We start from the raw sequence: 21,336 nt of genomic DNA on the forward strand, positions 1-21,336 counted from the left end.
CTCCCACCGTCAGCGCCGTCAGCCCGCTCCACGCCTCCGGCAGCCGCCCCAGCCCCTCCGCACTGGCCGGCTCCACACCCAGCTCCAGACTCGTGAGACCCGTCAGCCCGCCCAGCGCCGACACACCCGGCAGCTGCGAGGGCTCCTCCTCCGCCTGCAGCCTCGCGGCTGCTACTGCCGCTGCTGCTGCCGCCGCCGCTGCGGCTGCAGCCGGTGCTACAGCCCCGCCTGCTCCGAGCGCGGCGGGCAGCGCCCGGGCGGCAGGGGTCGGCGGCGAGGAGCGCAGGCAGTAGCCGGTCTGGAGCAGCGCCAACCGCCGCAGCCGCGCCGCCAGCGGCAGCGCGGGCAGCGGCTGTAGCAGCGGCGGCCGCGGCTGCAGAGGCGGCCACTGCTGCCCCTCCTCCGCCTCCCCGTCCCCCTCGTCCGCTTCCCCCTCCTCTTGGTTCTGCGGCTGTGTCGCTGGCGGCTGTAGCGGCTGTAGCGGCTGTAGCTGCATCAGCGCTCCGGGGTCCGGCAGCAGGTCGGAGGCGGAGCGCAGCACCAGCTCTTGCAGGCGGGGCAGGGAGGCCAGCAGGGAGGCCAGGTCCTCGGGCTGGGCGGGTGGGGGGTGGGAGGAGGGGCGTGGGGAGGGTGAAGACGTGGGAGGAAGAGCATGTGCATGGATGGCGGTGACGGCCGGAGAGGGCGTACGGCAGTCAGCTGCAGTTCCAAACATTGAGAGGCCCCATAAGTGATCGGCAAAGGCAGCCCCTAGGGTGCGGACGAAGCGGGCGGGGCGGAGGGCGCGAGCGCCACAGGCAGCGAGCTGCTGAGGCCGTGAGGGAGGTGTGGCCACCGCACACGAGCACCCCCACCCCGCCCCAACCCACTCCTTGCATATGACCGCATGGCAGCACACATGCCGGGCACGGCCCAACCCCATGCATGCACCAGTGCACTGTTCTGGTCCGGTGCGGAGGAACCTGCCTCACAGCCCTCAAATGGAAAGGCGGCCTTGCGGAGTGCAACCCCTTTAACCCCACCACCGCCCCACCCCGCCCCATGCGTGTGTTTGACGTCAGACCCACCTGCAGATCGTGCCGCATGCCCCCACCGCCGCCGCCGCCACGCCACCCGCCCGCCCCTCTGCCGCCGCCGCCCGCCGCCGCCACCACCGGCACCACAGTGCTTCGCAGCTCGGTGTGCGACACGTGCAGCGCCGTAACCTGGTCGTGGTACGGCACCAGCCAGCGGCCCACACACGACCGGGACAGGAAGGCCCGCCGGCGGGGGCCGCCGGCGGCGCCGTGGCGGCCGCGGGCGAAGTGGCCGCGGCTCCGGCTGAGGTGGGTGTGGTCTAGGTGGTTGTGGGGCTGGTTGTGGGGCTGGTGGGTGGGGGCTGGGCTGAGGTGGGGTTGGCTGTGGTAGGCGGCTGGGCTGCTGCTGCTGCCGCGACTGCTGGCGGTGTGGGCCCCGGGCGGGCCGGGGTCGGAGCTAGAGGCGGTACGGGTGGTGGGTGGTGGCGGAGGTGGTGGAGGTGGCGGCGCGCCGCGGCCGCGTGGGTGCAGTGTCTCATGGCTGTGAGGGGTGAAGGGAAGGTCACTCAAATCCAGGCTTAGGTGAATGGGCATGGGTGGGGGTGTCTGTTCTTTCGTCGATACCAAACGCAACTAAGACGATAAACTGGGCGGGTACTGGCAGCGGGGGCGGGTATGGTGGTACCGTCTGACGTGGCGTCGTACCAGTGAAAGGGCCGTGCCCGTCGTGTTGCTGCCCCTCCGTTCACCCAGCTCCAACCCAACCTGATGTTCCCCACCTCACATGCACAAGTATCTTGGTCGTGCTTGCCCCATTTGTTCCAGCGCGTTGGCCCTTTCCCGCCGGACCCGACATGCGCACGACCTATCTGACGCCGGAACTGCTTACGCGACGTTGATTTCCAGCAGGTTCCAGACGCCTCCAGTTGCGCCGGGCGGCTCCTTGCACAGCCGGTAGAAGCGCTTGCTGAGCAGGGTCGCGGTGTTGCGCAGGTCGGTCGAGCCCAGGCGCGATAAAATGCATTTCACGGTTGCATCGTCAAGGTCATCGAATGTAACTGTCGGAGCAGACTCCATTATGTCCATGGCTAAAACTTGTCTGGCGTTGTACTGACGTGTTCGGACGGGCGTTCTCGGTGGCGATGGCCACCGAGGCAGCGAGCGCGCGAGGCAAGACGAGGCACGCTCGGGCAATTATCGCTATTCTACAAGGTTAGGAAAAGCCCTAGTTTGGGCTGAGTCAAGCGTGTGTGTGTGGACGCATCCGCCGAGATTCCAAGAGTTTTTCAAAGTCAGCTGCCCCCGCCCCCCCCTCTCAGGCATTGACGCGGTCAAGCCTAATGCATATCCCCACCGCACCCACAATATACCTCCTCACTTTGACCGGATGGCCCAATTACCCTATTCCGCACCATGAATCCAGACGACAGCGAGCCCGCGGAAACCGTTACCATCGATGTCGACATGGCGCCGAGCTACGCCTCACCGGCGCTAGGCTGGGCCTGGGCGCAGCCGCTGGTGCTGCTGGGGTCGGAGGGAGCCGCCCTCTCCAGCGCCACGCACCTCCAAGCCGTCGGTGAGCTCGTTGGTATCCAAAAAGCGCGGGCCGGTCTGGGTCGGTCAGAGTACCGTGTGTCCGTGCCTCCTCGACGGCGAGCACCGGTCAACGCGGCCCCACTCGGGGGAGCCGCCGCGCACACCGCCGCCCCGCGGTACCGCGCCGCCGCGCCCCGCACTGCCAAAGCTCGGGCTGCTAGTAGGGCGCTGGCGCGCGCCTCGAGGGGCGCGGGTGGCGCGGCCTGTGCGGGCGGGGCACGTCGCTTGATCCCGCGGGTCGCCGGGACGTGAGGGACCTTGGCCAGGGTTTGCGTGTCCCACCACCGCCCCCGCCGCCCCGAGGCGCGGGGGTGGCGCAGCAGCAGGCTAGAACGGGGGGCTGGGAGAGCGCGAGGCGAGCGTGGCGCGAGCGCAGGCGGGGTAATGGTTACAACTCCTATGGTGGGCACGGGGTGGGTGTGTCAGGCCCGAGGCCTCGGCACCTCCGTGGTGGGCTGTTGCGCCCGGGCCCCTTCATGTCTCACCGCCCAGACGCCCAGCAGCTCCCCAGGCTAGTGGGGGATGCTGCTGCTGCCGCCGCATGCCCCAGCGTCACGGCCGTGAGATGTGTGCGGGAGCTAGTGCTAGTGAGAGGAGTTTGTGGGCGAGAGCGCTGCGTCCTATGCCCCCCTCCAAGCGGCCTGCCAGGCAACCAACCACCGAGCCTGCCACCCCTATCCTCTTACCCCCACGGCCCCACACACGCCCCAACCCCAGCCCAAATCCACCCCAACCCACCTCGCCCCAACCCCGCCCTGCAGTCGCTCCGCCCGAGTCCGCCGCCGCTGCAGACGACAATGACGACGACGACCCACAGCGGCACCAAGCCAACGGCGCGGGCGGAGCTACAGCCGCCGCCCCCGGTGCTGCTACAGCCCACGGCAGTGCTGCTACAGCCTCCGGCAGTGCTGCTACAGCCCCCCGATCGCGGGTGCTGTGCGTGGGCTGCGAGGGTGGCAGCCTGGGGGTGTGGCGGCTGCGGGGCGCGGGGCACAGCGTGGCGTGGGCGTGCGGGCGTGTGGCGCTGGCGGGGGAGGGCGTGCCGCCGCCCGCCCGCAGCGGCTTCGGCACGGCGCTGACAGGTGGGCAGGGAGGGGCGGGGGCGCTTTGGGGGGTGGCATGGGGGGGCTTGCGTGGGGGGTTGTAGGCTTGTAGCCCAAACTAAACCAAACCCAATGCAATAGAGGGGGCCGGGGGGCTGGGGGGCTGGGTGGGTTCCAGTCGCGGCTCGATGTGGAAAGTGTGAGGAGAAGCGTGGCGGCTTGGTTTGGGCGGGGTGCCTGCTTGCTTGGGGTGCCACTGCCATTATGTTGCCACACCGGGACGGTTTCAGGGTGTGGGGACAGCTGCGACCCGTACGTGTTCCCACGCCATCACGCCGTCAGGCCACGGTGCTCCGGCACATGCGCCTTGGCGTCGGCGGCGACCAAGCCTTGGCGCTGTGTCGCCTGTCAGGCCGCTTCCTTTGCTTCCCCTCTTCCACCCAGTGCTTCCAAATCCAATCTGGTCGCAAACCCGCTCGCGGCCCTCCCCGGGCCCCCCTCCGCCCCACCCCCACCCCCCACCGCCTGCACCTGCACCTGCGCCTGCACCTGCCCCCTGCAGGTGACCGGCTGTTCGTGGTGGGAGGGCGCGACGAGGCCGGAGTGCGCAACGACGTGAGTGAAGCGGCGGGGTGGTCACCTGCTTACTTCGTGTGTGTGTGTGTGTTGTGTTGTGTTGTGGTGTGTGTTCTGTGGGTGCGTGTGTGCGTGTGTGCGTGTGTGGATGTGAGGACTTGAACTGTAGTGAGTGGCCGTCAGTGCGTGAGTGGGAAGCGCGGCATTGCCCTCCTCCTCCTCCTCCTCCTCCTCCTCCTCCTCCTTCACCTCCTTCACCTCCACCTCCTCTTTCTCCTCCTCCTCCATCCTCCCCCATTGCAGTGCAGCCCAGCACACTCTTGAACCCCCTTGACCGCGGGCCGGGGTCCTACCGCCCTAGTGTAACCTCCCAACCTCCTCCCCGCCAGATCTACGTCTACTCGCTGTCAGGCCGATCCTGGTCCATGGTCACCGCCGCCAGCAACCCCGTGCCGCCCCGCGCCGCACACGCCCTGTGCGCGCTGGGCAGCCGCATCTACATACTGGGAGGCGAGGCGGACCCGCTACCCGCGCCGCCGGCAGCAGGGCCGCCGGCAGCAGGGCCGCCGGCAGCAGGGCCGCCGGCAGCAGGGCCGGCTGGCGCCGGCGGAGCAGCGGGAGGAGAGGACGGGGTAAGTCGCGGGACGGAGGTTGGGGCGGCGGCGGCGGCGGCTGCGCCGCCGCCGCTGCTCGCGGGCCCGCCGCAAGCTGCATTCTTTGAGGGTGGCGCTCTGGCGGCGGCGGCGGCGGCTGATGCTGCCTCTATGGCTGCATCCGGTGTTGAGCCTCAGCACCAGCACCAGCACCAGCCGCTGCAGTTGCCGCCGTTTACACCGCCGCCGCCGCCGCCGCGGGTGCGCGTCAAAGAGGAGGTGGCGGCTGCGGCGGCGGCGGCATGTGAGGCCTCAGTTGGCTCCAGTGCCACCACCCGGCCCAGCAGCGGCGGCGGCAGCATCGGCGCCGTGCATACCGCCAGCGCCGCCACGGCGGCGGCGGCATCGGCGGCGGCGCAAATGCATCCGCCACAACAGCCGCCGCCGCCACGGCGCCTGTCCACTGGCGGCGCCGGCTCTGTGTCTGCGAGTGGTGGACCGCTGCGGTCCTCGATGCAAACAGCAGGGCAGCAGGCGCAGCCGCAGCCGCTTCCACTGCATCAGCACAAGCAACAGCCGCATCTGCCTGCGGCGCCTGCGCCGCAGCCCGCCACCGTCAGCAGCGGCGGCCAGCCCGCAGCCGACGACCCCGCACCGCCGCACGCGCCCGCCGCCGCCGCGGCCGCTACAGACTCGGCTACAGCCGCGGCCGCCAGCAGCTCTGGGGGTCCCCCGGCTCCTGCTGGTGCTACAGCCGGCGGCGGCGCCGCCGCCGCAGGCGGCCTGCAGCCGCCTGCTACAGCCGCCTCCACAGGCCCGGTACTGCTTGGGGACGTGTGGTGCCTGGACCTCGTGGCGGCGCGGCTGGACCAGCTGTACTCGGACGAGGCGGCTGTAGCAGCTGCAGCTGCAGCTACGGCTGCAGCTGCTGCAGCTGGCGGCGTGGCGGCTGGTGGCGTGGCGGCTGGCGGCGTGGCGGCTGGTGGCGGCGTGGCGGCGGCCTCGGCGGCGGCTCCGCCGCGGCGGCGCGGCCACACGGCCACAGCGCTGGGTGGCTGTATCCTGGTGTTTGGCGGCGAGGGGGCGGACGGCAGGTGTGTGTGTGTGTGTGTGTGTGTGTGTGTGTGTGTGTGTGTGTGTGTGTGTGTGTGTGTGCATGTGTGCATGTGTCAGGAAAGCCACAAGGGCCGACGCTGTGTGCGTGCATGTGTGACCGGTATGTGAGCGCGCACGTGTCCGCGTGCTTGGGACAGGCGATGACTTCCCACCCGCCTACAGCCCATGACCTTCCGCAAACACCTTCGTCCCTCTCTCTTTTCCGTGCGTCCTGCTCCCTGACTCCCCTCCTGCCCCATCTCCCTCCGCCTGTGTTGTGTCGCAGCCTGCTCGGCGACCTGTGGCGTTTCGACCCGCGTGACTGCACATGGACACGGCTGCAGCCCACAGCCTTCGGTCCGCCGCCGCCGCCGCCGCCACCACCTCCTCCCGCAGCAGCAGCAGCCGGGCCGCCCACCGTCACCACCGGCTTCCCCGGCACCGCGCCACACCCGGCAGTAGCAGCAGCCGCACCGGCAGTAGCACCCGCACCAGCAGCACCAGCAGTGGCTGTAGCACCCGCGCCCGCGCCCGCTGTGCCCTGCCCCCGCACCCTGCACTCGGCTGTAGCTCTGTCGGGCTCACAGCTGTTGCTGTGCGGCGGGCGGGACGGGCGGGGCACGGCGCTGGGTGACGTGTGGGTGTGCGGCGTGGGGCCTGACGAGGCGCTGGGGCTGGGGCCGGACCAGGTGCTGTGGCTGCGGCTGCAGGCGCCGCCGGGGCAGCGGGTGGCAGGTGCGGTTGGGCGGTTGGGCGGTTAGGCGGTTGGGCGGTTGGGCGCGCGCGGCGGTTGGGCGGTTGGGCACAACACGGGGCCGAGGACATGGGAATGGGGTGTTGGGCACACAGGGCGTGGGTGCTGCGTGTATGTGTATGTCGTTGTTGGAATGGGCCGAGAGTGCCAGGGAGGTGGAGGTGGCGTAGGTGAGCAGGTGGTGGGCTGGACCACACGTGAGACCCGGCCGCGACCCCAATGTTGCCACCTCCCATGAGTCCCACCCCACCCACCTCCTGTCCCGCTGCCCCCAGGCCGCTACGGCCACAGCCTGGTGGGAGTGCCCTGCGGCGGCGGCGGCGGCGGTGGCGGCGGCGGCGGCGGTGGCGGCTGTGCGGGTGGCGGTGGCAGTGGCTCCGGGGATGAGGCTCTGTTAATCTACAGCTTTGGCGGCCTTGGCGACCGGCGGCAGCCGCTGCCGCCCGAGATCATTCTGGTGTCCAAGGTGTGTTGGGTGCATCGTGCGCTGAACTGGTGGTAGTGGTGTTGGTGGTGGTAGTAGTGGTTGAATGGTGTGTTGTGGGCGGGAGGTTGCACGTGGAGTGGCGTGGGGCATCGCCGCGGTGGCGGGTGGTGTGGCTGGGCTGTGGCGGTGTGCTCGTGTGGATGAGGGCGTCAGCTGGATGTCTGGGCATGAGTGCAGGGGGGAGGGGACGCTGGCTGCAACCTGCGGCCTGCGTATTACTAATACAGCCAATCAGTGCAAGCCGCACCCGCACCCGCACCCGCCCCCGCGCACGCACCCGCGCACGGACCCGCACCCGCACACTTCCATGCCACGGCACTCACCGCATCACGCATGCCGCACCTGCCACCCGCACGCAGCACCCGCTGCCAGCCGCCGCAGCGGCGGCCGAGGCCCAGCGCCTCGCCGCCGCCACCCGCCTGGCCCTTGCCGGGGGTGTCGTACACGCTGACCCGGCGGCGGCGGCGGCATACCTGCTGCAGCCGCCACAGCCGCCACAGCCGCTACAGCCGCTACAGCCGCTACAGCCGCTACAGCCGCTACAGCCGGTAGCGGGGGCACGCAGCCGTGGCGGCGTGCTGGGCGGCGGCATACGGGCGGCGGCGGAGTGGCACGAGCATGGGGAGGGGCACGGGCAAGAGGGGCATGGGCAGTACCCGGCGCAGCAGCCGCCACACGCCGCCGCCGTCGGTGGCAGCAGTGACGCCGCTGCTGCAGAGGTGCTGGAACAGCGATATCATCAACAGCAGCAGCAGTGGCACGATGGACAGCAGGAGGGGCGGCAGCCGCCGGACCGGATGGATGGCATAGAAGGCGACGATGACGGCGGCTGCGGTAGTAGTGGCGGCGGCGGCGACATTCTGCCCCTGCGGCGGCTGCAGGCGTTGGCGGCGGCGGCCGCCTCACGCGACGCGAGCGCCGGTGCCAGTAGCGGCGCCGGGTGCAGCGGTGACGGCGACGGCAGCGCGGCGGCGGAGGCGTTGATGGAACTGGCCGCTGCCGCCGCGGCGGCGGCGGCCGATGGCAGTGCCGACGGCGCCGCCGCCGTCACTCTCATGGATTCTGATGAGGCACATCCTGCCTTGTCGCCACACCTGACGCTGAGTCAGCGCCGCGGCAGAGATCCAGGCATCGACGATGATGGTGATGAAACCGGTGACTGCGGCGGCTTTGGTGGCCACGGCGACGGCGTGCACGGCCCCCGGTCGCCCGCCGCCAAGCCGCCGCCACGCCGCCGCCGCCGCCTGTCCGATGACGCCGACATTGACGCCGATGACACCGACGCCAACAAAGCGGCTGTTGCCGCCGCCGGCGCCGCCGCCGCTGTGGCGGCGAGGGCCGGCGAGCCGCTGGCGGCGGCGGCGGCGGCTGAGCGAGCGGAGGGTGTCCAATCAGCAGTTGTGGGGCAAGTCAAGGCAGCAGCAGCAGCCGAAGCCGCGATGGTGGCATCGCAGGCCGGGGTGCGGCAGCAGCGCAGCGGCACGCCGGCGGCGACGGCGGCGGCGGCCGAGGCGGCAGACGCTGACATTGTGCGGGAGGCTTCAGAGCGGTGGGCGGAGCGGCAGCGGCGGCAGCAGGCACACAACCAGCAGCGGCGGCTACTCCGTGGCGGCGGCAGTGGCGGCGGCAGTGGTGGCGGACTGGCGGGGGTAGCGGCCGCCGGCCGCACGCCGCGCCGCCTGGTGTCGCCGTTGTCGGGCCCGCAACAACCGCCGCCGACATCACCAGGCCAACCGCAGCTGACGCAGCCGTCGCTGACTCAGCACACGGCGCCGGCTCGGCGGGCGACGTGGTCGGGCGCTGGGGGTGGTGGTGGGGGTGGTGCTGGCGGCGGCGGCGCCGCCGCCGGGCTGCAGCCACCCCTGCGACAGCACTCGCCGTTCGCGACTGCGGCAGCAGACGTGGCGCTTGCTGCCGAGGAGATCCCAAGCCATGGCGGCGCCGGTGGCGGCGCTGCCGGCGGCGGCGTCACCATGCTGACGCCGTTCGACCCGCCGACCCACCCCGCGCTCACGGGTGTCCGCCGCCGCCGCACCACCACGTCACCGGCCTGCGGACGCCGCACGCCAACGCCGCCGGCAGCCGCCTCACCGCTGCCCCAGCCGGCGGCGGCGCCGCCGCCGCTGCCGCCGGGCGCCGCCGCCGCCGCCGCTGGCCTCCCGCGGCTGAACGGGCTGCTCGTGATGGCGGCCGACATACAACACCGCCTGCACGCCACCATCTCCCTGCAACAGCAACAGCAGCAACAACAGCAGCAGCAACAGCAGCAACAACAACAACAACAACCGTCACCAGCAGGCGCCGCGGCAGCATCGCCAGACGGCGTGCCGCCGCCGCCGGTGCTGCTGCCGCCGCCGCTGCTCGGCGGCGGCGCCGGCGGCGCCGCCACCACCACCGCCGCCGCCGCCAGCGCGCTGGTGGAGCTGATGCGGCGGCAGGACACGTCAGCGCTGGCCCGGCACATGCGGGTGGCGTGGGCGGAGCTGCCGCCGGAGCAGCGGGCCGCATACGAGCTGCAGGCGGAGCGGTTCAACGCCGCGTCGGCGGTGGCAGCGGCCACGGTGGCGGCGGCGTCGGCGGCGGCAGCCACGGTGGCGGCGGCGGCGAGGGTGGAAGCGGCGGCGGCGGCGGCGGCGGTGGGGCAGGGCGCTGGCAGGCACGAGGCGGCCCGCGGCGTGGCTGAGGGCGGCGGCGGCACGGGTGGTGGTGGTGGCGCACCGGCGGCGTGAGTTGGGGCTGGGTTTTGGTGGTTGGGGGTTGGGGGCTGGAAGTTGGGGTTTGGGCGGGCTTAGTGATGGGGCTGACAGCAGGTGCTTGATGAGCTCCGGCACAGTTCATGTGCCGCCCCATGGAGCATGTGAACCTGCCATCTGCATGTGAACCTGCCATCTGCATGTGAACCTGCCATCTGCCGGCCTCTGCCTGCGTCATCACGTGCGGCGGTCCTCTGCCTCCCTCTGCCCTCGTGTGCACAGGAAGCGACGGCGCTCCGAACCGGCAGCGGCCGGAGCAGGCCGCCAGCAACAGCCGCAGCCATCGCCGCCGCCGCCGCCGCCGCCGCAGCCCCTGCTATCGGCTCCCCCTCCATCGTTACTGTCTCCGGTCTTGATCGAACCGCACCATGCACACGTCCACGCGCACGGTCCTGGGCCGACTGGCCCAGGCGACATGCCGCCGCCGCCACCACCGCCGCCTCTGCCGCCACTGCAGCTGTTCCACCCACAGTCAGGGCTGGGTCCGGGGCTGGGGCCGGGGCCGGGGCCGCACAGCAGCCCCCCCGCCGCACAGCCCTACCCGCACGTGTACCCACCGTACCGCCCCGGCAGCACGGCAGCGGCGGCAGGCGCAGCGGAAGGCGCCGCCGCCGCCTCTGCCGCCGCCGCCGCCTCTGCCGCCGGTCCCCATGACCCATCGCAGCCGCCGCCGCAGCCGCCGCAGCCGCCGCCGGCGGCCCGCCGCCGCCACACGCTGTCGCACCCCCCTGGTGTCCAGCCGGAGCCCAACACGTACGGCGGCGGCGGCGGCGGCGGCGGGGTTCCGCAGGACTGGCACCTCGGCGCCCTCCGCAGCGGCAGCGACGGCGCTTCGGTTGGCGGCGGCGGCGGCGGCAGCGGTTACCATCACGTGCTGGCGGCGGCACCTCAACCGCCGCCAACCGCCGGGCCGCCGCAGCCGTACCAACCGCCAACGGCGCCGATTGACGTGCTGGGCGCCCCGCTGGAGGGCGAGGTCGACGGCGTTTTCAGTTGCGGTTACCTGGCAACCGTCGCCGTACGGGGCTTGACGTACAAGGCGGTACTGTTCAGTCCCGTGCTGCACGGCGGCGGCGGTTACGTGCCGGTGGCGGCGCCAGGCTCGTACCTCCAACCGCCGCCGCCGCCTGTAGGCAGGTCGGGAGGTGTGTTGATGAGCGGGTTTGCGCCGCCGCCGCAGCCGCCGCAGCCGCCGCCACAGCCGCCACAGCCGCCACAGCCGCCGCAGCCGCCGCAGATGGCGCCCCCGCCGCTGCTGGCGACGGCGTCTGGCGGCGCCGGCAGCGGCAATGCGTCAGGCAGCGGTGGCGGCAGTGGCAGCGGCACGGGCGGGCTTGGAGCGGAGGCCGGCGGCGCTGACGGCGGCGGCGGCGGCGGTCCCAACCGAGACCCCCGTAGGGCCTCCGTCTCCTTCCAGAACTACCAACCGGCACAGCAGCAGCCGCCGCCGCCGCCGCCGCAGTACTCGACGGGGATGCTTCCGCCGCCGGGCGCCGGTGGACGTGGGAGCAGCGGCGGCGGTGCGCCAGAAGCGCTCAGCTACCAGCAGCACAGCCACGACCACCACCAGCACAGCCACCACCAGTTGCCGCCGCCGCTGCCGCGTCCTCACTATGGTCCGGCAGCCGCCGCCGCCGCAGCGCCGCCGCCACAATCGCACCCACAACCGCAACCGCTGCAGCTCCAACCAACTCCAGCTCAGCTATCCGGCGTCGCCACGTGGGCCCAACCTCCCGCTGGCTCCATGCCGCCGCCGCCGCCGCCGCCACCACCACAAGCACCACCGGCGGCGGCTGCTGCTGCTGCAGCCCATACAGCCGCCTTCCCACCTTATGAGCTGCCCTTCAGCAGCCGTGTCACACCACCACCACCACCACCACCACCGTATGCGCCGCCGCAGCCGCCACCCCTGGCGCCACACCTACACGCTTCGCACCCACCACCGCAGCCGCCCCTGCTGCTGCCGGCACAGCCGTCCTATCACCGGCTCACGCCGCCGCCGCCGCAGCCACCGCCGCCGCCGCCGCAGCCACCGCCGCCGCCGCCGATTGCATTGAAGCTGCAGACGCAGTCCTGCCCCGCGGATGCGTCAATGCATGTGCTGGCGGCGTCAGGGACGCCACCGCCGCAGCCACTTCAGCCGCCGCCGCCGCCGCCGCCGCCCACCATGCAGCTGCCACAGCCGCCGTTCATGTCGCCCGCGGCGGTGGCGGCGGCGACACGGCTGCTCTTCTCTGACCCTGCACTCCTGCAGGCGGCGCTGTCAGCAGCGGCGGCGGCAAGCGGCAGCCGACCATGCGCCGCCGACACCACTGCAGCGCTTGCGGCAGCATCGGCGGCGACGGCGGCGGCGGCGGCACCCCCACCGCCATGCACGCACGCCGCGCCGCACCCGCCACTGACGCCGACCAGCAGCAGGCGGCTGGCGCTGCAAGGTAGCGGCAGTGGCGGCGGCGGCGGCGGCGGCGGCGGCAGTGACACTGGCGGCGGTGGCGGCGGTGGCGGTAGCGGCCAGGCGGCGGCAGGCAGTCCCCCGGGCAGCAACGCCGGCGACCCAGTGGAAGCCGCCGCCAGTCCGACGGACGGTGCTGGCAGCGCCGCCAACGCCGGCGGCGGCCCCGGAGGGCTCGCAGCGACGGCGGCAGCTGCCGCGGGCGTCGAGCCCAATCCGCCACCCTTGCTGCCACCCGTGGTGCTGTCGGGGCCGCCGCCAGCAGTAGCGCTGGCGGCGCCGCCGGCGCATCGCTCGGCCTTCCACCCAATGGCCCCAGCCGGCCTGCCGGACTCTGATGCTACTGCTGCTGCTGCTGCCACGCCGGCCGCTACAGCCGCAGCCACCATCGCGGCCGTTGCTGCAACTGCTGCCGCCGCTGCCGCGGCGACCGCGCCCCCCGCTGCTGGCCTGCCGGCATCAGGGTCTGGCGGCGGCACTGCCGCTGCCGCCACCAGCTCTCCGACAACAAGCCACTCGGTGGTCACTTCGCTGCTTGTGCCGCCGCCGCTGCCGCTGGTGCTGCCGCAGCTGCCGCAGTCTCGTCTGCCGGAGGCGGCTGGCGGCAGGGGCGGCACGGATGCAGCTCCCGCCGCCGCCGCCGGAGTTAGCAGCGCGGCCGGCGGCGGTGCCACGGATGCGCAGACGACGGCGGCGATCGCGGCCGCGCTGCAGGAGAGCCCGCACCCTAGCGCGTGGTGAGCAGCAGTGGCCGTTGCGACGCTTCTTGTGCGGCCGTGACTGCCGCGCACCGCCAATGTCAAAGTGGTGTTTGCGCAGCCAGGACATTTTGTGTGCGTGGCGTTTGCGTTCCGTCCAACAACCAAGGGAAGAGCGGTTGCGTGTTCTCTGTAGAGCTGCAGCCTCTGCCGTGAGCTTACTTACTGCCACACCTGCAGGACGAGTGCACCTAGCTAGAAGCAGGCAACCCTCGGCAATGTACGATATACGGCATGTAGACAGGACTGAAATGAAGATCGCACGAAAATGATGTCGGTGGAGAGGGCGCCGCCCTGGCAAGCGCCATTGAGAGACGCATGATGAGAAGGACTGCTCGGAAGCCAAAGACGACCCAGAACGCGCGGGCAGAAGCGCATGCAAGCTAGCACATATGTGTTCTTTCGTGATCTAGCACCTGCAGCGAAGACTATGATGCCACTACTGCCTTTACAGTCGTCGTCATTCGTACGTTACGTAACTGCCAACTGCAGCCAGCTGCCTTTCGCAAGTCGAGTGGAAAGTTGGCGAGTGAGGAGGACGTGTGGGCGCTTGCCTGGGGTCCTTGCGCCGGATGTATGGATCGAAGCCTCGGGAGATTGCGTTTGTGGATGGATGGACACGTGGTGGTGTGGAAGAGTGCGTGTGGAACAGGGTGTGGAACAGGGTGTGGATGTATCATGAGGTGCTCGAGGCGGTTTTGAGGATGTTGGCTGGAGGGGCACGCGCGGAGGCGGCCCGGCGGCGCCGTCTCAACCTACTGTCTGCATGGAGGCTGTGCTGCTTGTCTGGGTGGGGTCGTCACGGCGCCCGTGACATGTGGGGGCGCACCCTGCGGGCTATACGAGGCGGTGAGGCCGTGAGGCCGGGAGGGGAGCAGGCGGCGGCGGCGGCGGAGCGATAGAGGCTGTAGGAGCACCGCGCCGCCGCTCGGGGTGCAGTCGTGGACGGGCGCGGCGGGACTGGTGCGTGCGTGGCGCATGCATGTGTGGTCGGTCTGGCAGGAGCAGGGGGGCGGCAGATGGCAGATGAGGGGTGGGTAGGGGGGCAGCAGGCGTTTGTCTGGGCCTTGGTGGTGGCGGACTGCTGCTACTGCTGATGTGGCTGCTACTGCTGTGCAGCTGTGCAGCTGTGAGTTGATGACTTGCTGAGAGGAGCGAGAGGCGTTCTGTGCAGCAGTTGCCTATGTTGTTACAAACACATGACTCCAAACTTCATCAACCCTCCAAACCCGACCCAACAATAGGCCTCCGAACAGAGCACTGCGCCTGATCACTGGCAGGCAATGAAGTGTGGCTAACTGAGCCAGGGCCACGTACCGTGTAGCACCAGCAGAACACCGTCATCCGATGCCTCCACGACAAGTTTGGAACCGTAACTCCAATGGTGCTGGTCCAATGGTCCAATGATCCCCCAACGCGTGTCGCTGGCAGGCGCAGCCGCGCAGATGTGCAAGTCGGTGCAGGTGCCACATCTGCCACATCACAGGCCAGCAGTACTACTAGCTATTAGCCACTGGCTACTAGTTCCTAGCTAGGACTGTTGCAGGTGCGCCGACAGCGGAGAGTAGAGGCGCACGCCGCCGCCGCCGCCGACGCCACCGACCTCCTGCCCCTCCCCAACAGCCGTGCCGCCGCCGCCGCCGCCGCCGCCGCCACTGCTGCCTCGCACCCCGCCCGCCTCCTCTGCCCCCTCGGACTTGTGTGTGCGGTGGAACAGGTTCCTTAGGCTGGCCTTGACTTTGCTGCTGCCGCCCTCGCCACGGTCTTCATCATTCTGAAGTATCGCTGCGGCGATTGCGCCCGCCGGCTCGTCCCTTTCACTGCCGGCCTTGGCGGCGGCGGCGGCGCCGCGGCCGTTGCCTGCGGAGCCGCCGCGCAGGCGGCGCTCCCACGCCGCCAGCCGCGGCGCGAGGATGCCCTCATAGATCATGCGGGCACCCTGTTAGGGGGGCGGGGGCGACACACGGCGCCGGGGAGCCGACATCGGGGCGGAGAGCAGGGCGTGTCGTGGTGCGGTCTCGGTGTGCAGGTTTCCCACCTGCTCGCTCTCCACTCCGACCCAACGCACCCGACATGCCGGGTGCCCGACACCATCATGCCCCCACCCCCGCCCCACCCCGCCCCGCCCCGCCCCGCCCTGCCCCGCCTCGGCCGGGACTCCCACCCCCTGACCCCCGTCACGCTGCCATGAGGGCGCCCCGTGAAGGCGGCCCCCTGCAGCTCCCGCCACCACTGCCGCCCCCTCCCACATGAACACGCCCCCCCGCCCCACCTGTGTCTGCGGCAGCGTCATCCACAGCACAAACACGAGCTTGAGCTCAAAGTACAGCGGCACCCTGACAGGGGCGGGGGGGGGGAGAGAGCGAGGAGGGGGGGGCGAGAGGTAGGTGCATGCGAGGGAGGCGAGACGAGGCAGGTACGGCAGGGAGGCTGCAATACCGTAAAGTCGTGAGCAAGGGGTCGGTGTTGAGAGTGAGAGTGAGGGCCCCGCTGGGCAGCTGGTGCGAGGGCGAGGTGTGAGAGCGAGAGGGGCGGGCTGGCGTCAGGCCTGCAACCATGACCCGTGGCCGGGGGTCTCTTCAGGAGCGCTCATCTTCCCGCGGTCCCGCCTAAAACCCCTGGCCCCCTGCCAGCCCAGCCTCCCAAACGCCCCGCCTGCTCCCACGGCCGCGACAGCTAGCGTGTTCGGTGACTCCATCTTCCCCCTGCTGGATGTGGTAACTCCCCTCCCCCCTCCCCCTCCCCGCTCCCCCTCCCCCTCCCCGCTCCCCCTCCCCCTTCTCCCCCTCCGCCCCCTCGGGCCTCACCACTGCACCACCGCATGCGCCACTCCCTCCAGCACGGACATGCAGGCGTGAACCACCTGCAGGACCGGCACACGCACACATGCACACGCACACACATACATACACACGAGTGACCGCTCAAGCACTCGCATACACAGTCTGCGTTTCCCTTCTCGTGGTTTTCTAATACACACACGTGCGCTCAGTGGGACACGGCGGGCGGGACGCGCCGGGGCAGGGCAGGGCGGGCAGGTGCGCGGCAGTGACTGTGACACATACATGGTGTGCATGGCGGCAAGCCCCACTGCCGTTTTGGCTGAGTTGCCGTGGGTTGGTGGTGGTGGTGGTGGTGGTGGTGGTGGTGGTGGTGGTGGTGGTGGTGGTGGTGGTGGTGGTGGTGGTGGTGGTGGTGGTGGTGGTGGTGGTGGTGGCGTGGTGGGGGTAGTGGCAACACCGCCGCCCCCCCTCGTTCCCGGCCCCGCCGCGGCTGGAAGGAACCGGAGGGCGCGCGACAGGGCAACTCCACCGCTCCCACAGCCCCCCCTATGCATCACGGCACACGCGTCAGGCCTTGGCGTTCCCTAGGAGCACGGGGCTCGGCCCGCGTGGCGAAACCCCCTGTCAAGCACCACCCGGAAATTAACCGTCGCTAGATGCTCCAAGCCGAGCCGAGCAATGCTGTCGTGCTTACCCAGTAGGCCAGCCACTGCAAGGCATGCGGACGAAGAAGGCGCGAGTGTGGGCGCGCGCAGGGTTTTGCAGGAGCATCCTGACAATTTCTCAAGGCTGTGCCTCGCACTGCATGCTATGCTCCTTATGTCAATCTCGCCTGATTATCATCACTCTTGGACGTGGTCCGCATCGCCACGAGCGTGGCGTAAATCGGCCATAGGAGTTCCACACCGAACACGAGATACCTTGTTACCGCGAAGGACATATTATGCATATTAGTTTGTGTTTAATGTTGCGTATGTTGTGCTTTAGGGAAGAGCAAGCACGAGCCGGAGCTTGCCGAAACTGGTTGAAAGCGGCCTTGGAAGTGAGTCGGTTGGCGTTGTTTTTTTGATGTATCTTGATGAACGTTTATACATTGTTTGTGTGCAAAACGCTAGGAAGTCCCGATATCCGTTAAGGTCAACCGTGGCGCCCGCCATGATGGCGCGGAAATGCTTGACCACTAGCATACAAGCACCTTAAGCACGCATATGAAGCCTTTTAATGGTTGCAAACGCCCCCCTTGAACACTGGCGGCCACTAGCACACCAGAAGCTTACCCACTCCACATTACTACTTCGACAGTCCCCGCCAAGTACTCATATCATCCGCTGCCCCCGCTGGCCGCATCTTGCAGCGACCGCCCGCATCCATTTGCCCGCATGCAATTGCCCGGTTCACGACCCCACTTTTCCAACCTCCCTTGCTTGGCCCTCCACACCACCGGCGCGCCGCCGTAACAGCATCGCCCGTGCATCTAGCGGTGGGGAAGCCACACACCGTCATGCTCATCACCGTCACCTTCAAAGCGGTGATGCTCCTGATAAAAGGGGTTGTCGTGGCGGCGGAGGTACGAGTCCGCCGGAGCCCTCGGGCTCCCGCCGCCGCCACCTCCACCTCCTCCCGCCCTCCCACCACCGCCACGGCCACCGCCGCCACCACCGCCACTGGTGCTCCACAGCCCACCCCGGCCGCCGCTGGCACCACCGTGTCCGTACAGATCCGCCGCGCGGCCACCGCCGCCACCACCATCGCCGCGGCCGCTCCGTCCGGCATTGGCAGCAGCTGCGGCAGTAGCCGCCGCTGCAGCAGTAGCAGTAGCAGTACCAGTAGCAGCAGTGGCAGCAGTAGCAGCCGCGCCCGAGTGCTGCGACCGCAGTAGCAACGCAGCCATGCTGCCGCCCGGCGTGTCGCCGTGCCGACCACCCCTGCCTACTGGTCCCCGCCCCGCGCCTCTCACGCTAACAGCCCGTGCCTCAGCCTCCGCCGCCGCCTCATGCGCTCTGCGCCAAACGCTGCTGCCGCCGCCGTCTCGACCGCTGTTTTCCCCGTGTGCGGCAGGCGGGCGGAAGTGCGAGTGCGGCTGTGGTGGCGGCAGCGGCGGAGGGTGGCGCCGACTGTGTGACTCCTGCCGCTCCCAGGGCGGCTGCTGGTGCTGTTGGTGGCACTGCTGGTGGTGCTGGTGGTCACGATGCTGCTGCTGCTGGTGGTCATGCTGGCGTTCGGCCGCCCCATGCTCTAAGCGGCCAGTGCCCCGAGGGCTCCGCCCAGGTGACGCCATGCCGCCAGCCGCCGCCGCCGCCGCCATTCCGCGCGCCATCGGCGGCGGCGGCGGCGTCCACGGCGGCGGCGGCGGCGGAGCGCCTGCGCGGAAGGGGTCATGCCCAGCGCCGCGCCCGGTCCGGCTGACATTGCTGCGCATGCTGTCTCTTGCGCTCGGCCCGCCGTCCGGCCATCGCCCGCTGCCAGCGGACGGCCAGCGCTGCCCGCCTCCACCGCCCCCACCGTCACCGCCAGCGCCCGGCCCCAAGCGCCAGCCGCGCGCACCACGGCTGCTGGCAATGCTGGTAGCCCTGCTGCTGCCGCCGCCGCCTCCGGCACTGGCGTAGCCGCCGCCGCCCCGCTCGCTCCAGCCGTCGTCATCTTGCACCGCCGCACCGCCTCGTGTCGCCGGCGCGTGCATGTACGGGTGCATGTGCGCCGGCGGCTGCTGGTGCGGGTACACTGACGGCGGCGGCGGCGGCGGCGGCCAAGGCCCCGGCGGCGGCGCCGCCGCAGCCGCAGCCGCTGCGGGTCCCCAGCTGTCGTGCGACATCCTGCTGGCAGTTGCGCCAGTTGCCGTAGTGGCTCCGTCGTCGTCCTGAGCGCCGTACTTGTCGTATTTGTCATACGGACTGTACTCATCTTTATAGGGATCGCAGTCGTACGGCCCCTTCGCGGCGGGCTTGTGTTCGTACTCGCCGTAGCCGTCATCGCCACCCTCCTGCCGTTCGTACCGCGGATCATCGTACTGCCCGCTGCCGTAACCGCCGCCGCCACCGCGCACGCCCCGGATGGCGGCGCTCGCTGTGGCACTGCGGCCGCCGCCATACGCCGCGCTGCCACGTGGGCTGGCGGCGGCGGCGGCGGCGGCGGTTGACGGCGGCGCGGCGGCGGCGCCGCGCCTCGCAAGCAGCAGCTGCGCGGCCTTGCCGCCGATGGCTGCCGCGGCGGCCAGTGCCGTGCCGGCGGCCGGCGGCATCATGGCGCCGAAGGGTGGCGGTGCTGCCGGCAGCGGCGGTGGCGGCTTCCTACAGGCCCACCAGCCCACAGCCAGAAGCACTGTGCGGTGGCGGAACGCAGAGTGGGCGGCAGCGCGTGAGCGGCGGCGTTGGCACTGGCAATGGGCCGATGGCAAGAGCGACCATGCGCCAGGGTACTGGGCCCCCGTCTCCGCGCTTACTACATCGCGCCATACACCCCGCCACGTGTCATATCAGCACCCAGCCTAACGACCTCGCAAGGAACGCACTCCCACTCACCCAGGACCACCGCCACAGACACCACCACCGTCACGACCACCGCCACAGTCTTGCTGCTACCGCCGCCGCCTTCCGACGCAGCTGACGTCGGCGTGCCGCCGCCATCGCCGCCATCACCTGGCGGCGGCGCCATGCCCGGCGGCGCCGCCATTGTCCCTGGCGGCAGCGCCGGCCCGCCGCCGCCGCCAGGCGGTGCCGCCGGCCCAGCCACTCCTGGCGGCGTCGCCGCCAGCTGTGATGACGGCGGCGGCGGCGGCGTCTGCCAACCGCCCGAGGAGGGCGCAGGCGGCGGCGGCGGCGGGCGCGGCGGCGACGGCGGCGGCGAGCTGCGTGGCGGCGGCGGCGGCGGGCGTGGCGGCATTGGCGGCGGCGGCGGCGGCGGGCGCAGCGGCGACGGCGGCACGTCCGAGCCCACAAAGATGGTGGGTCCGTTGGGGGTGGGCGGCAGGAAGGGCGGGCGCGGGTTCCACGGAGGCAGGGGCGAACGTGGCGTGGTGGACACGGGTGCGGGCGGCGACGCAGGCGGCCAGGAGGGGAGCTGGGGGTAGGGCCACCGAGGCGCCTGCGGGATTTGCGGCGCAGGCGGCGGGTCGGGCGGCGACGGCGGCGTGGGCGGTGGCGGGCGCGGCCGCGGCGGCAGCGGCGACGGCGGGCGCGGCGGGCGCGGGGAGGGCGGCGGCGCGGGCGGCGGGCGGGGCGGCCAGGGCGGCCGCGGCGGCTGTGTGGGCGGCGCGCCCGCACACGAGCCGGAGGCGTCCGGAATGTAGCCTGCGGACGTGGCCGGGTGGAGGCGTGGGCGTGGGCGTGGCGTGGCAGGAGGCACACACCGGCAAACACTGCCCGACCCCCCAAGCAATAGCGGCCCCACGCCCGTCAAGTCCCGCACATCGCCCACATGAATGCACCCCTTCTCCCCTTGGGTCTGGTTTAGATTTGGGCTGGTATCTACATACCGTCTACCACTTCCTTAACTTATCATGAATGTAACCCCCCCCCCCGACGCACCCGGCGGGCAGGCCTGGGTGGGCATGCACGCCACCGAGTTGGGCCCCGTGTCCAGGCACGTGGTGTTGGCGGGCGCGCAGTTGTACCGGCTGTACGACACGCCGTACGGGCTGGCGCAGCAGGTCAGTGTACGGCAGGGCGCCGGGCTGGCGTTGGTGACGGCCTGCCAGTCGGCGCAGGAGGCGTAGCCGGGCGGCAGCGGCACGCAGGAGGAGGTGGTGTTGGAGGTGTTGGAGGTGCAGGGGGAGGAGTAGTTCCAGGCGGTGGGGATGGTGACGTTGGCTCCACCGCAGGGCGCTGTTGGCCAGAGAGGGCGCGATTCGGGGGTAGGTGGTGGGGTGAAAGGTTGTGTTGTGTGTTTGGCGCCTCTGCTCAACGCTGGTACCGGTATGTGCGGTCGTGTTATCCGGAAACCCGCCCCCACATGCGCACCCAGCTACCCGCCAGCTGCGCCTGATGTGTGCCAATGCGCCTGCAATCATCTCGTAGGCATGTACTGGTCCCTCTGCTTCTCACCTTTGTTCCAGCAGGCCTGGTCAAACTGAGCTTGGCCCGCCACGCTGTCAAACTTGTTGCACAGCGTGACTTGAGCCGCAGCGAGCTGCGGGCACGCGCAGGGTTTGGTTCAGCGGATGGAACTCAGTGGGAGGTGTTAACCGGCGGCAATTTTCCTGGCAATCATTTTAAGACGACAGAGCGCACCTGAGCGAAAAGGCAGCCCAGCAGAAGCTCGCCTGCTAGCATCGTGACAAGCATCCGCGCCATCTTCACCAGTCTTAGTCGAAACGAAAATCAAAGACCAAACCTCAAGCGTTAGGAAGTTGTGTTATAGCAGTCATGGTCCATCACACCAAGGCTAAAAAGGCAAGTCCGGATGCTTGCGAAACATCCCGACGCGAAACGCAGG

The 21,336-nt window shown here is 70.5% G+C and overlaps 4 protein-coding genes across 5 annotated transcripts in view; 1 reads left to right on the top strand and 3 right to left on the bottom strand.

The window, feature by feature from the left end:
• The window catches only part of CHLRE_03g176866v5 (uncharacterized protein), a 13,626-nt gene extending 11,392 nt beyond the window's left edge, over positions 1-2,234 (bottom strand). The window contains exons 1-3 of the mRNA XM_043060975.1: positions 1,906-2,234; positions 1,068-1,557; positions 8-592 (exon numbers count right to left, since the gene is read on the bottom strand). Coding sequence (XP_042926104.1) covers positions 8-592; positions 1,068-1,557; positions 1,906-2,093 — 1,263 coding nt within the window. The 5' untranslated portion in view covers positions 2,094-2,234. The remainder of the gene's footprint in view (positions 1-7; positions 593-1,067; positions 1,558-1,905) is intronic.
• Positions 2,235-2,334: 100 nt separating this feature from the next.
• CHLRE_03g176900v5 (uncharacterized protein) lies at positions 2,335-14,296 on the top strand. Of its 2 annotated transcripts, XM_043060976.1 has the most exons (9): positions 2,335-2,592; positions 3,374-3,694; positions 4,218-4,270; positions 4,621-5,918; positions 6,206-6,654; positions 6,949-7,139; positions 7,520-9,885; positions 10,136-13,102; positions 13,304-14,296. In XM_043060976.1, exons 1-9 carry the CDS (start codon positions 2,481-2,483, stop codon positions 13,320-13,322), a joined length of 7,776 nt encoding a protein of 2,591 aa, XP_042926106.1. In that variant the 5' UTR covers positions 2,335-2,480; the 3' UTR covers positions 13,323-14,296. The 2 variants fall into 2 exon arrangements, with proteins under 2 accessions (XP_042926106.1, XP_042926105.1); XM_043060977.1 differs by having other exon boundaries at positions 10,136-14,296.
• A 4-nt stretch (positions 14,297-14,300) lies between these two features.
• CHLRE_03g176930v5 (uncharacterized protein) lies at positions 14,301-16,954 on the bottom strand. Its single transcript, XM_043060978.1, has 5 exons — positions 16,739-16,954; positions 16,601-16,615; positions 15,931-15,986; positions 15,396-15,459; positions 14,301-15,062 (listed from the first exon to the last, which is right to left on the bottom strand). Exons 3-5 carry the CDS (start codon positions 15,969-15,971, stop codon positions 14,655-14,657), a joined length of 513 nt encoding a protein of 170 aa, XP_042926107.1. The 5' UTR covers positions 15,972-15,986; positions 16,601-16,615; positions 16,739-16,954; the 3' UTR covers positions 14,301-14,654.
• A 54-nt stretch (positions 16,955-17,008) lies between these two features.
• CHLRE_03g176961v5 (uncharacterized protein) lies at positions 17,009-21,324 on the bottom strand. Its single transcript, XM_043060979.1, has 5 exons — positions 21,132-21,324; positions 20,946-21,030; positions 20,430-20,726; positions 19,425-20,192; positions 17,009-19,224 (listed from the first exon to the last, which is right to left on the bottom strand). Exons 1-5 carry the CDS (start codon positions 21,192-21,194, stop codon positions 17,381-17,383), a joined length of 3,057 nt encoding a protein of 1,018 aa, XP_042926108.1. The 5' UTR covers positions 21,195-21,324; the 3' UTR covers positions 17,009-17,380.
• Between the last annotated feature and the right edge of the window lie 12 nt (positions 21,325-21,336).

This window comes from Chlamydomonas reinhardtii, chromosome 3 (genome assembly GCF_000002595.2).
Source record: "Chlamydomonas reinhardtii strain CC-503 cw92 mt+ chromosome 3, whole genome shotgun sequence".
Taxonomy (NCBI): domain Eukaryota; kingdom Viridiplantae; phylum Chlorophyta; class Chlorophyceae; order Chlamydomonadales; family Chlamydomonadaceae; genus Chlamydomonas; species Chlamydomonas reinhardtii.

Excerpts from the sequence above, each read along its gene's own strand:
- CHLRE_03g176900v5 (XM_043060976.1), top strand. The coding sequence starts at position 2,481 with ATGGCGCCGAGCTACGCCTCACCGGCGCTAGGCTGGGCCTGGGCGCAG. Across the intron at positions 6,655-6,948 it reads GCCGGGGCAGCGGGTGGCAG|GCCGCTACGGCCACAGCCTG; the intron begins GTGCGGTTGGGC and ends CGCTGCCCCCAG. Across the intron at positions 9,886-10,135 it reads GGTGGTGGCGCACCGGCGGC|GAAGCGACGGCGCTCCGAAC; the intron begins GTGAGTTGGGGC and ends TCGTGTGCACAG.
- CHLRE_03g176930v5 (XM_043060978.1), bottom strand. The coding sequence starts at position 15,971 with ATGTCCGTGCTGGAGGGAGTGGCGCATGCGGTGGTGCAGTG. Across the intron at positions 15,460-15,930 it reads GCGCATGCGGTGGTGCAGTG|GGTGCCGCTGTACTTTGAGC; the intron begins GTGAGGCCCGAG and ends CGCCCCTGTCAG. Across the intron at positions 15,063-15,395 it reads TGACGCTGCCGCAGACACAG|GGTGCCCGCATGATCTATGA; the intron begins GTGGGGCGGGGG and ends CCCCCCTAACAG.
- CHLRE_03g176961v5 (XM_043060979.1), bottom strand. The coding sequence starts at position 21,194 with ATGGCGCGGATGCTTGTCACGATGCTAGCAGGCGAGCTTCTGCTGGGC. Across the intron at positions 21,031-21,131 it reads TGGGCTGCCTTTTCGCTCAG|CTCGCTGCGGCTCAAGTCAC; the intron begins GTGCGCTCTGTC and ends GCGTGCCCGCAG. Across the intron at positions 19,225-19,424 it reads GTCTGTGGCGGTGGTCCTGG|TGCTTCTGGCTGTGGGCTGG; the intron begins GTGAGTGGGAGT and ends GCCACCGCACAG.